This window comes from Acomys russatus, chromosome 21, assembly GCF_903995435.1.
Source record: "Acomys russatus chromosome 21, mAcoRus1.1, whole genome shotgun sequence".
Taxonomy (NCBI): domain Eukaryota; kingdom Metazoa; phylum Chordata; class Mammalia; order Rodentia; family Muridae; genus Acomys; species Acomys russatus.
In genome coordinates this window covers 22,347,244-22,361,815 of record NC_067157.1, presented here as the reverse complement: position 1 = coordinate 22,361,815, position 14,572 = coordinate 22,347,244, and the positions used below count along the sequence as shown (strand labels likewise).

The 14,572-nt window shown below is 35.8% G+C and overlaps 1 protein-coding gene across 1 annotated transcript in view; it reads left to right on the top strand.

The window, feature by feature from the left end:
* Positions 1 to 14,572, top strand: part of LOC127205211 (triadin-like) — a 240,803-nt gene that overhangs the window by 209,789 nt on the left and 16,442 nt on the right. The window contains exons 14-18 of the mRNA XM_051164401.1: positions 1,584 to 1,613; positions 9,144 to 9,173; positions 10,055 to 10,072; positions 12,404 to 12,436; positions 12,562 to 12,588. Coding sequence (XP_051020358.1) covers positions 1,584 to 1,613; positions 9,144 to 9,173; positions 10,055 to 10,072; positions 12,404 to 12,436; positions 12,562 to 12,588 — 138 coding nt within the window. The remainder of the gene's footprint in view (positions 1 to 1,583; positions 1,614 to 9,143; positions 9,174 to 10,054; positions 10,073 to 12,403; positions 12,437 to 12,561; positions 12,589 to 14,572) is intronic.

The window sequence follows — 14,572 nt, the reverse complement described above, 5'->3', positions numbered from 1 at the left end:
GCAATAAAAGAGATGTATTTAGACAGTGATATGATTGTTTCAGGGTAGAGGGGCCTGGGAGCAAACACATTAGCATGCAGTGTGATGTGAGATACTACTGAAAACATTGCATCTGACCAAAATCTTATTTATTTGCAATTTATGCTAGCATGGTTAAGGGCTATGGAGCCGGTTTTTAAGGTTTCTTACTGATTACACGTTCAATAAAATTGTTTCTTTTTTATGAAAGTCTTGAAGGAGAGTGTAATAAATTTATTTGAGATAGAAAAACAGGGAGAGCCTACATGAAATTGTGGATTGGGGTAAAATCCTCAGGCAAATAACTTTTCATAAAAAGAGTTGTTATTTTGTTCATACATGTATGTTTGTGTGTGTGTGTGTGTACATGTGTCTAAGCACATTCTTTTTCTTATAAAATTACAAGTATTTTATGCCCTTCTATTTTGCCTGGAAGGCAATTGAAGTACAGCTTGAGTCATAAATTAAATTTACTTCAGCCTAGGGTTAGCGGAGTTGAAAGGATATGTGAAATTCACTGAAAATTTCAACTCAAGGCTATTTGCTCATGTGTTTTTTATATTAAACTACATTAGACAAATTTGGGTTTCAACGGAAGTATTCATAGATGGATGACAAGTAATCTAGAGTTTCAACATTGCGTTAGAGCTCTACTTGTTGCCATGGCATGGTTCAGCACAGGGAACTAACTATGCCGTATTCAGGGAAATGAGAGTGACACACTAAAACAAGGAATAGCAGAGTGCGAATACCCGCCATTGCAGAATTTCCATAGGACATTTATATGACAGATAAAGTTATACTATATACAGAAACAAAGAAATCATTGGTATTTCAAGTAATACATGAGAAAAAAAGTTTATGTACAAGAGCCAATAAGGTCCTAGTAGACAGAAAAATTTGAAGTGAACCAAGTGAAAAATAAACTCATGAGTGTAATATGAAACTAAATTACGTCTGAATGTCTAATTATGTGATTCTTGATTTTAGTACTAAAAGTACTGTATTTGTTTCTAAATATTTGGAAATTGTTGATTTGATCTAACTATAGATTTTGAAAATTCTTGAAGAAAATTATGTGTCAGAGGCTTTCTTTTCTGTAAAATTTATAAATGGTATACTTAGTATATTCTTTCTGCAAATTCTTAACACCAGAATCTAATTCTTGTGAGGCTAATTGTCATTTTTCTGTAGAGAACCATTAGCATTTTTGTTGGATATAGACATAGTTCGTGTTTTGTGTTCTTTTAAGAGTAATTGTAATTTCTCAGATTTAACAATATGTAAAACTTAATGAAAGAATGGAATTTACACTAAATATAAACTTGTGTATATGAATGTGTATGTGTGTTTGTTTCTGTGTGTGTTGATTTAATCTCATCCATGTTTTAAGAAGTCTTTGTTCACAGTTCTGTGTATAGTTACAGCCGTGAAGTTTTTAATATACATAGTTCATAGGTGATCACTGAATTTATAAGGACTTGGGATGCAAATTCACATTATGAGGTATAGTTCCAGGAATGTTCAGTTACTGTTTTAACACTGTTTGTTTTTCATTGTTTCAGCCTCAGCCAGAAAGGATGAGAAGAAAGAAGGTATGTTTTAATATTTTATGTACAATCTCACTGTGCCTTTTGCTAGAATAATTTACCAGTACTCAGAACTGAATCTGACTGCTCTCCTGGCCACACCCCCACTGGATTATTGGTTCTGTTATATGCCTTCATTTTGCTTGAATGTGTCTTTTCTATTTCAGCTCCCCAAAAGGCATAAGCTACTCTGAATATAATTTTAGTATAGTCTTTCCCAAAACAAAGAATAAAGTGTATTCTGTCCAAATGTTAGTCCTCCTACTCTGTTGGAAACTCAGTAAAGTTTTGTATAATTAGAAGATGCAGAACTCATTCTTCTATATGAAGTCCTTTCATACGGTACATACAAAAATAATTTTCTTTTCTTTTTCTAAACTGAAAATAAGTTATAATCAATCTCTTGCATGTCATGTCCATCCCTGTTTTACATTGGCACAGTTTAAACTATATCTCATTTTTTCAAAAAAAATATACTAAATGGACTATTAAAGCCAAAATTTGAGTCAATACTATTACAATCAATGCAAAGTATGTTAGTAACAGAAAGAAAGAATATTCTTTTTTCAAGACAGGGTTTCTCTTGTAGTTGTGGCTGTCTTGGACGCACTTTGTAGATCAGGCTGGGCCTCAAACTCACAGTGATCCACATGCCTCTGCCTCCCACTCAATGTAAGCTACAAGACTAGAAGATTCTGTGTATTGTGGTAAAGCAGACAAAACTAATGGAAGATACTGAACTATGAGTGACCAGTACAATTAGGCCATTTGTATCGTATAATGGGCATGTACAGGGCACAGGCTCCTCTCTTAGCAATAAATTAAAAGCTAGTGGAATGTCTATTTATTATTGTTGCTGGCGTTGTCATCGTCTTCGTCATCGTCATCATCATCGTTTAAGAGGTTCATATGTCAAACAGGCTGAGAAAGTATTCGCAGCAGCAGGAATTCTAAAGTAAAATATTTAGGAGAGAACAGAAATCTCCAGCCATGATGGAATCTGGCTGTGGTTAGTGAACTGTGGGGCATTGAAGCCTGCTCTGATTCCTGTCACTCTCTTCTGGGAAAAGTTTCTAATGAAGCCTCACTCAACATTTGCAAAGGACTGCACCACTGCTAATTAATCTAAGCTTATTTTCATGACAGAACATATAAGAAAACACTTGTCATGAGAGAATGACATCTCTAACCTAATTAGTGTTCATCTGATCAAAGAATGATGAAAGTGAGCAAGGATTCTATTTTATACTGGATTTCATTAGAATTTTACTTGGTCATAATATCTTGAGGTTCACAATTTGCTTCTGTTAAGCAGAAAGCTAAAAGTCAGTATACACAAAAAAAGAAAACAAACCAAAACCCCCTCTAAACCCTGTTTTTTATCTTAGAGAGAATGAAGCCCAATATCATGAAAAAACCATGAGGACATATCACTGTGTTCCTTATGACGATCAGTCAGTATTAAGGTCCCAGCACAGTTTTATACTGAGTAAAGCCTCAGAAATATTTGTTTGTTTGTTTCTGCTATAATATCTAAAGAATAAAATCAATTTATCATTTAATTTGGGTAAAGAAGTAATATTCATAATTTTTTGAAGTCATTCTAATAAATTTCACCATGTGGTGTTTCTGTGAGTTCATTATAATGAATTAATTTATTTAGAAAATATTATTTTAATTCATTAACACTGAAACCAAAATGCTAAGAAATGCTAAGAAAATTACACTGTATGTCACATTATAATTTTGTATACTTAAACAGTGTGATTGCTCTACCCTCCAGGACATTTTCTAGTTTTGTTTTTGCCTTGATAACATACCTCAAATCATTTTTGAAACTCTTCAAATCCAATATGTGATACTTAGAATAGCTTGAAATTTTCCCATGGAAATAAAACTCCTTATGGTCTCTAAGACTCTGCTATTTGTTAAGCAGTGTTCCAATTTTCCACTGGACCCTGGCATTTAGTCTTTCATACACTTCTGTCTCACTGACCTCTCCTTTGCCTCATTCTTTTTTATCCTCCCTCCTCTCCTTCTCAGAGAAGCGGAGGCCCCTAAGGGGTACCAGCCTACCCTGGCACCTCAAGTCACACCAGGGCTAAGCATATCCTCTCCCACTACGAACACACAAGGCAGCCCGGCTAGGGTAATGGGATCCAAAGGCGGACAGCAGAGTCAGAGACAGGCCCTACTCTCATTCTTAGGGTAGCTACATGAAGATCAAGCTGAACGTCTGCTACATAGGTTTTGGGGGTCTAGGTCCAGCCCATGCAAGCTCTTTGGTTGGTGGTTCAATCTCTCTGAGCCCCCATGAGCCCAGATTAGTTAACTCTATAGATCTTCTTGTGGTGTCCTTACCCCTCCTGCTCCATCAATCATTCCTCCCACTCTCCCACAAAACTCCCCGAGCTTTCCCCGTTGTTTGGCTATAGGTTTCTGTATCTGTTTCCATCAGCTGCTGGATGCAGCCTCTCAGAAGACAGTTATGCTAGGCTCCTGTCTGCCCGCATAGCAGAGTATCATTAACAGTGACATGGGTTGGCTCTATCCCATGGGGTGGGTCTCAAGTTGGGCCAGTGATTGGTTAGCTATTGTGGGTAAATGACTCCACAAGACCTACTAACTTGGGCCCATGGGGGTTCCCAGAGCCTGAAACCTCAACCAAGAAGTATGTCTGAACTGGTGCTAGGACCCCTACACATATGTAGCAGATGCACAGCTTGGTCTTCATGTGGATCCCCCAACAACTGGAGGGGGCCCTCTCTGACTCTGATGCCTCCCTTTGGATCTTATTCCCCTAACTGGGCTGCCTTGTCTGGCTTCAGTGGGAGAGAATGTGCCTAGTTCTGCAGCGACTTAATGTGCCAGGTAGGTTGGTACCCATGGGGGACCTCCATCTTCTCTGAGGAGGAGAGGGGAAAATGAGGGGAAGGGGTGTGCAAAGGGGGAACACAATCAGGATGTAAAGTGAATAAATAAATACATTTTAAAACTTAAAACTGTAACCTTTAGTAGGGATGTAGCTGCTGTTTACATGGCTACTGTGATCTCTTATTGTTCTGTGAATTTCTCAGATCAACCAGAATGATGATGTCTAAAAATCAGACATCAGACATTTTTATAAAGTGTTCAGTGACTTCAGAGAATCTCCGAGGATTTTCTATAGTACCTCTGGACAAAATATGTAAATATATATATATATATATATATATATATATATATATATATATATATATATATATATATATATATTCCTTTTTGTGTTCTTCTTTCTCTTTCTCACATGAAAGTTTACGGGAATTTTCCAGAAGCTACAAGATGTCTGACTTTGAAACAGACTAAATGGCTAAGCAGATATACAAATCCAACTGTCTTCTAATTAGGTCAGACGTTAACATGATTCACAGAAATGTAAAATGTATAATCAGTCATTTTGCTATTTTTGCCAAAATAATTAAATATGTCATAAAGTATGATATTAATGTTCATTTATAACAGATTTATTATTTTTAATAATTCAGAAGTATATCTGATATTTTCTCAGCTTTAGTTTTTAAAGTTATGCACACCAATTAAAACATAAATAGAAGTTGTTTGTGGTACTTATTGGTTGTTAGGAATCCTGAGAGTCTAACAGAAATAAATATTCTGCTTATAATACTTATTCATTCTAAAATATCACCATGTTAATTAAAAAGTTTAAATCATAGCCAGGAGTGGTGACATGTGCCTTTAGTCCCAGCACTTGGCAGGCAAAGGCAAGCAGATTTCTGTGAGTTCAAGGCCAGCCTGGTCTACAAAGCGAGTCCAGGACTGCCAAGGCTACACAGAAAACCTTGTCTCTAAAAAACAAAAAACAACAAAAAACAAATTTAAATCATTAGCTGCCTAAAATACTGAGTGACTGTACCATGACTACAGAATATACTTTTTCAACCTTAACTTGAAACTAAAGTTCTCAAGTTTTCCTTCCCCCTTGCTTTCCATACTTGCTGCCAGGCACACAGTGTGGCAAGCCCAAGACCAGGGGCTGCATATTTCCAGGAGTGAGGCATGGGGAGTTTTTAGAGACTGAAGACTATTACTTTTATAAGTAGAATAATTAAAACTAGCTGAGGGTCCCCATCTGCCTTATGTTGTTCTTCTCCCGTGTCAAAACAACTGAGGTGAGATATTAATGTCAGAAAGCAAGTTAGAATCACTTCCAGAGAAGACAATTCCCACACAACTGCAATATGATTGTGTGAGACAATGCTTGTGTTCCCATGCCCCATGGCTAGAAGGTTCAGGTGGAGGTGAGAAACTGTGTTCACTGTCACATGGGCGAGAAAAAGTGAGTTTGGGAAAATGCTCCCACACCAGCTTCTCACAAGCCTTCCACAAGGCTGTGCTTTAATAGGGCTGCTAGGCATCCGGCTAAGATCAGTGAGGTAGGCACCTCAGCTTTCAGTGGCTACATAGACGGTTACTAGGGGCCACAATGAGGATATCACCCTGAATTCTCACTCCTACTCTCCCTTTATATATTTTATACAAAAGTGCTCTCAATATTATGTATAAAATACTATGTCATGAGTATGGTATTGTTATCTGAACAGAGTGTATCTTCTTCCTTTTCTCCCATGAATATGCAAGCAGTTGTTTTCAGTCTCCAGATGATTTCTTCTTTCTCTAGAAAGTTTAATCCATTCACCTAAGAATACTGACCTATAATCAACCACTGAATGCTACTGACATTGTTCTATTAAGTATTTCTTGCCATCTCATCCTTTATATTACTTATAGTCTTTTTTTTTTTTTTTTTTTTTTTGCTTTATTTGAGTCTTGACAAAAGGGCTGTATCCAATTGTCTTTAATCACTATGAAGTTTAATCTTTTGTTTGTTTCTCAGAGATTAGCACTAAACCTAGGTCAAAACTCTACTACTGAGCTAAATCCCCACACCAATTCATAATGCCATATTGTTGACACAATGCTCAACAAACAAATACTCTGTGAGTAAATAAGGAATATCTATACTCTTAAATGTAATAGGACAAAGAACAATGTATGAGCACTCAATTTTCTCACATCCTAGTTGAGTAATGATGACAATTATGATGATTATTGGACATTCCATTTCTAAGAGATTTTTTTTGTATTTGAGAGTCATGACCAACTACTGGCTTTGTCAGCTGAAGTGGATGTGTAACCACTAGCTGCTACTTCTGTTGTAATGTCAGATCAATGTTGATCTCCTCCATTTCAACTCATCTCAGTTGACAAAATTCCTGAGAAGAATTTGAATAATTCCCTTTTCTCTTCTGGAGAATAGAGCTCCACTAGGGACTAGCCAGATGAGGCAGACTGCTGACCAGAACTATTGCAAATATACTTGAATGCATATGAGAATCTTCTCCATTTCTGTCACTTAAAAATTTCTATTTCAAGAAGAATCTTTCTGTAACACAGATAAAATGTCTGGTGCTACAAGTGAGGAGAGATGTGAATTTGGCAAGAAGATGAGTTACTTCATGATCAAAGTTAACACATTACCACATAATTTCCCTTTTTTCATATAAGCTGGTGTTTCATGCACCCTTGGCCAAGATACAAATGTAATGAACCATACCAGATGCATTACTAAAGATGATGAGTGATGGAGTGAACAGTGAAAAACGTCACTCTTTATAAACCACAAATGCTAAAGCGCAGGGTTCTTCCAAAGTTAGTCAGCCATATTAACAGAGCAGGTGGTCTGTAGGAATGAATATTTATTTACCAATAAGCCTGGACAGTATTTGAAGCTGAATTGGCAAAAAAAAAAATGGGAGGACATAATGAAGTTTGATAATATCAATATTAATGTCTAGACTCAACACCACCCTTCAGGGTCAGTATACTTTTATCTTCATAAATGGTTATCATATGCAGATTATGCTAATGTGTTTCCTTTAAACTAAATAATATGTCTTTATAATATCTTACATAAAGTTTACCATACCAATCCATTCCTTAAAGCAAATACACTTGGAAATGTTGGTTAAATTACATGTTGTGATTTTCCACAATATATTTATCAAATACTTTAACTTATTTCAGCACAGTTCCATTCTATATCCCCACTTTTTCATTTAGTATCACTGATACCTAATAAACATATCATTGATGCATGGTGCTGATAAAAAAAAAAGCAGATTAAATGCAGAAATTACTCCATTCTGTGTTCTCTTTACATACCCTAATAGCAGTATTGCGTTGTCAAGACAATCTGTGCCCTTTTCTGTCATGCCTGTATAGCACGGCATCGTCAACCACTCCCCCGTACTGTTTTAATATCTCCATGATTTGATGTTTATACCCACTGTCACTTAAAAAACATCTCCTCCCATATTTCTTTGTGAGTTCACATACCCCTCCTTGGATTTTGAGAAAGGAATGTATTGAGAAGGAAGCTCACCTTATGATGTCCGGATAGTTTCTAAAGTTTCTTTTATATAATGTATTTCCAGCTTACAATTCTATGGATATATACTAAATTTTTACATGATTTGGGTGTCATTCCCCTCCACATATAAAACTGTATAAACCATTTCAGTGCTCTTCATAAACAAAAGTATATTGTCACCTTCCAATTATGTCATGTCCCTTGTTTTGCCATGGAAATGAAGTCATACTGCAGCACACAAGACCCCTGAAATTGTCAGTCTACTATTCTTGCTTCTCGTAGAGATGAGCAGCAGCCAGAAAACAATGTAGCCACCGTATTTAAAATTTTAAAATATATTGTTTATTATTATCATTTCATTTCAGTAAAAATAATTTAAGAATTTAATAAGATATTTTGAGTAAAAATGATAACTAAGGCATCTTATTCTAAAACTACTGTATTCAAAACTTTCTTGTTCTTATTCTCTAATGATGACAACAAATTTTAGGCACTAAATAATATAAAGTAACAAATTTCCTTTATCTAGGATGAATGTTCCTCTCATAAAATTAAAAGATCTATCTGTTGACCACTGAATAGCAGAAGTGTGCACCAATTTTAACTATAACATGTTAAGCAATCAGCAAGCAACATCAACCCATTTAATTTTCTCATTAGTGAAAATAATTGAACATGTATAATTTATGTATTGAATATTAAACAGTTTATGGAAATTTTCACCTGAACCACCGTAGACAGAACATGAGGAACTAAAAGCTCATCTTGTAGAGTCCAGTTCATCTTCAGAAACGTACTGTGTTCAGTTTGACTTTCTATTGCAAAGTTACTAACTTCTCTAAGCACAATTAATTACCATGGAAATTAGATGTAGATATTTTGCTCTATGTACCCCTCTATGCTTATTCTTCAGAAAGGATCTCTTTACATACAATATTCAGTTTTGGAAAAAGAGCAGTTTATCCTTAAATTTTCTCTTTCAGTACTGCTCATGCTGCTTGCCTAGCTTAGAAATATTTTTGAGGCTATGGAAATTTTATTGTTAACTATTCAGTTTTTAATTTAATCATATCTAGATTATCAATAATTTATCTTTGAATTTTCAGATTCCAAGAAAACGAAAAAAACTCCAGAAGGTAAAGGAAAGACTTGAAATACTTTCATTTTAGAGGGTGGGGGTGTCTAGTGCTTGGTACTTAATGAGCCTTTATATAGTATTTTGCCCCAAACCATTTTGCCTTCAAGAAAAATCTATATATGGAGTAGAAAAAGAGAGAAGAAAGAGAGAAAAAGCAGGGGGACAGAAAGAGAGAGAGAGAGAGAGAGAGACAGAGACAGAGACAGAGACAGAGACAGAGAGAGATATTTGACAAAATTTGACAATATTGCCATAAGAAGTATTGAACTGTGATAAAAATAAAGGGTCTGGAGCTGGTGTTCAGGAAGAGCACACTTGTCTTTCATGTGTAAGAATCAATGATCAGTTTCTAGCAAACACAAAATGACACCAATGATAATAATGATAATATATTGCTTACATTTATCTATCAAGAACATTTTCAATTGTTTCCAGATATGATTGTTTTATGAGTTACTGAACAATGTTTCATATCAAATACACAAATTTTATTAATTTAATCTCTTTTAAACATAGTACTTTTAGTTAGGAATTGAAATACACATTCTTTCTCATGACTGCAATCATGACGCACTTGGCAGGAGGAAGACCTTCTGTCTTCTGAACTTATGACTGTATAAAGTGTTTACTCACATGTGTTAAGACTACAAGGTATAAATATCTCGGATATTAAGCAGAATAATTCTGGATCTATTCATTGCTGAGTGATGTTTCTGTCAATCAAGTCATAGATCTACCTGGGATAAACACTCACTGTGCAATTCAAAAGGAGCAGTCATGAGAAGATTTGGGGCCACTCCACTCTATCCGTTGGTTTAGTGAAAATTGTATCTCAAAACCTGTTGAGTAATGGTTCTTCATTTCTTTTTCTTTCAGCAGAGCAACCCAAGGGAAAAAGTAAGGAAATGCATGTAAAGTCTATTTGTACGAACTTGCTGCCTCTGCTACTATAAAATTGGCCTGCTGGTGTAATTATATTTCAAATTTTTGTGTTTAATGCTCATGGACTCTATTTTTTGCCTTGTTCATTTTAGGTGTTTTATTTTATCTATTGACTTTTGGCATGCTGGAGAATGTGTAAACTGGAGGTCACAGTTGCACTGAAACTATAGCAAGCAGTCTCATACCTCATCTCACTCCAAATGATAGATAATAAAACCTATATTTTTTTTCCTACCATGTCTGCATCCCAGTGACACCCGAGATAATGATTGTCATCTGGTGACTTCTCCATTCTTAGAAAATGCTTAGTGGGCATAGTTTTCCAGACTATTCCCTATTATCTTCATGTTATCTACAAATTCCATGCCATAAAAGCATTATAAACTCATTGCAATAAAATTGCTAGGGATCTATTTGTTAAGGATCACCACAATTACGCCATGCACTGTTGCAAGTGCTTGCCAAACAGTTCAGTAAAGCTATATGCCTGCAGGTCTGTTTTCCAAAAGCATAATATGCTTAAGAAATATAAACTAAAATACAATTGAGCTCCATCGTCACTAAAATTAGAACATTTCAAGGAAGATAGCGATATAATTTCATTGACTTTTTAAATTTCTTCTTTAAAATATACAGGAACTTTAAAATTAATGCATATTTTTGTACCCAACGTTAGGACACTGAAACATTCTGCTATAAAACTGATCCAAAGTGTCCTGTGGCAAGAAAGAGGAAATTATGCTACAAAGCAGCCAGAGGGAGCAGTTTATCTTATAGAGCAGTGTATGTTCCTGCAGGCCTGGACTGATGTGTGTATGCTGCTGCCGTGAGATCTGGCACCAGGATGCAGAAACCACACCATAAACCATCACACCAGCATGAATATGGAGAGCTTTTACTTAGTCTTTGAATCTCATACTTTGCTAGTGTTTGATGTTGAGAAATGCTGAAATTTATTTCTATTAATTGTTGTGTTTTCATCACTTTATAGCTATTAATAACTTCAAATGTCTCGATTAATATGGAACTTCATTCAATTGCTAATTAAACAGTATGTCCAGTGCAAAGGACCAGGGTCTGGCTTCCATGGTGACTCACAGAGCTATCTATACTTCCAGTTTCGGGGATCTTGTAGCCCCATTTGGTACATGACACACACAGCATGTATACGTGTACCACATAAAGCACGTAAATGCAAGCAATAAAATGAATAAACGTTTACAAAATAAAAATATACAACATGCTTAGGTAATTGTTATTTGGACATTTAATATTGTGCTCAGTGTGTGTACTTTTATCTAAGCCACACACACTTGGCCAAACTATTTGTTTTATTTTCTTTACTGCTAGAAATTGTGACAGAGGAGAATAAGTTGGCTAAAATGCATATGTCAGTACAGGCTTGATAAGCAAATTTTTGTCTGGAGACTTTGGTGCATTGGCCAGAGACGTTTCTGTGACACTGTTTCATCCTAAAATGTGGTCTATGGGATTCTTTCAGTTTAAACCTCTCCCTATCTTCAGACTGTGTTCACGAGATTCAATGTTAAGAAATCTCTGTCTTGCTTTGCTTCACTGGGCCAATATGTCATCATTGCTTGAGGATCTTCTTTTGATTACATCGACAGGCTGTCAAGTCAAAGTAAGAATAGAAACACAAACAATAGCATTCTGTATCAACTTTTTGCCTGCACTTCCTATAAAAATAGTCCTCATTAACATGTCAGCGTTATCGTGAGACCTGAAGTGTGCCATTTCTCATACAATGTGGATAAGGGGGGCTTCACCACTTAGAGAGGATTCACTGTGTCACGTGTCCTGCAACAGCTATGCTTTGTTCCCACTTGCCTCCTTTTTTTATCATAGTGCTTAAATATTCGCATCACAGTTCTCATTGTCACTAAGTAAATCTCCAAAAAGAGAGTGTCCACCTAAAGCGTGCGCAGATTCAACATTCTCTAAGTCATTTTAAAACAACTCTAGTAATTATTTTTGGTGTTTATCATTTTATCCAAATTTAATTTGTGTTATTATAAAATAAGAGCAAGCTTAAAATTTTCCACCTTTAAGGAATCTGTATTATTTTTCTTCTTTCTACTTCTGAAAAAAAAACATCATTACTATTGAGAATATTTCAGCACTAAGCTAGAGAACACACTCAAGGAACTACAGAGGAAGGGCTATCCTAAGGATGAGAGAGTGACTCTTGTGAGTTGCTGTGGTCTAGCATCAGAAATAATAAAAACATAAAATTATAATAATATTAACAATGATAATCTGTTTTAGAACAGGAAAAGAAAGAAAAGCACATAGAACCAGGTAATTATTTTAATGATTTCTATTAAAAATTTTTTACATTATTTAATTGGTACTTGAATACTGAATTTTAGTGGCCTGTCACAGATTGTTGATACACTCCCCCCACCTTTTTTTGTTTCATACAGCAAAATCACCAAAAAAGGAACATCCAGGTGAGTGAGACTGGAGTAGTTCAATTAATTTTCCAGAAGCCAAGCCTGAGATGGGGTTATAAAGGCAGTGCCAGGTAAAGGCAGGAAATCTGTCTATCTCACTGTGTTCTGAGCTCTTGACATAATATTAATACAGTTTGAGAGAAGGGAGACCAAATGCTGTGCTGTTCCCTTGTTGCTAAACATGTGTCTGCGAAGTGGCAGCATCAGCTCCTCTGAGAGCTGGGTACACCCGAGACCAACTGAATCAGAATCTGCATCTCAGGAAGATCCCCGTGGATCCACTTGTGCAGTATCCGAGAAACACTGTTGATGGAAAAAACACCAGACAAAAGTGACTGATGGGAGGAGGCTTGTTTATCTTACAGTTGAACAGCACAGTCCATCAAGGCAAAGAGGCTTAAGGCAGTAAAAGTTACATCATACACACAGTAAGCACAGAGAGTAATGAATGACTGCTGGTTCTAGCCTGCTTTCTTCTCTTGGTCAGTCCAGGACCACAGCCCATGGATGCCCATAGCTAGTGTGGGTTTTCCCACTTCATACCATCTGATTTAGACAAACCCTCACAGATATGCCTAGAGGCTTGTCACCTCAGTAGTTCTAAGTCTGTGAAGGTGATGAACAGCGACAACCATCACAGACACTGTTTTAAAGAAAATTATAATTAATGCAGGCAAGATAAAGTAAGAATAAAACACTTCTTCTTCTGTACATGCACTTCACATTGTTTTACTTTAAAAATACGACATATTTATCTCCAGAAAATCTCTCTCCCTATTCTTAATGATACTTAACATTTGTTAGCGGCTCTGGAGTGGGGCTCTCAATATATCCACGTCTTAAGGTTAGAAAATTAAAACCAAACAACAAGACCCCCCCAAAAGACTAAAAGTACAGTGTATAGGGACACCAAATAATTTTCTTAAAGTTTTCTAATATTTAACTAGGTCAGGTAAGTCTTTTAAATGAACATTTCTGAAATACTTTTTCCCATCTTAATTTAGATACCACTTAGAGATTTATCTTCGTGAAAACTACTCAAATAATGTACCTAAGGTCTTTGTACACAGGATCTCCCCACCTCTCTTGTGTGCATGTGTGTGTGTCTGTGCATGTGTGGGCATGTTTGTGCATTTCTGTGCATGTGTAAGATATTTTAAACTGTGTGTGAACAAGGTATGTCAAGGTTCATGTTTACGCAGGCTGTAACCTTTAGATAGTATAGATGTGGAGGGGTGTGTGTGTGTGTGTGTGTGTGTGTGTAGGGGTGTGCGTGTGTGCTGGTAGACATAGCCTCAATATTGTCAGCTGCTTCTATTACATTCCACTGTATTTAAAAGCAAACAACATTCATTTAATATGATGTCAATAGCCAAGTAAATGCAGCCAAAGTTTAAAATGTTAAAAAGCTATAGCCCTTGCTATAACTGTTTGAACCTACATTTCTCATTCTTTACCCAACTTTGAAATATTTCCTGAAATGAACACATTCCTCTTAAGCTTCTTTAAAATATTTCAATAGCATCACTTTTGTACCTTTATAATAACTTCTAATGTGCTATAATAATTCCCTTTTCTTTGGGGGGCTTTAAACCATCAGAAGTTAGAAGACACAGACTGGTTCTAGCTCTTTATTCTCCAAAATGCCTATTATAATTCCAGACATACAATGGGCACTTGATAACAGTTTATTAGTTGAAGAGAAGAACATAAAATAGAATAATAATTGGTTATAAAGTTTAAAACATGACTAATTTTCAGACACATAATTTAAGAGATAAAATAGTAGAATGTTTTATTATTTCACTTTAACACTCAAGCTACTGCAACTCAGAAAATGAATATTTTATCTACAATATAGAGTGAAGCTTATTTATTCAAGAGTGCATCCACACAATGAAACAACACATTTAAACATGTACATGGAAGGGTAAAACAGATTGTAAAGGATCAAAAACATGTAGAAGCTTACTCAAGCATT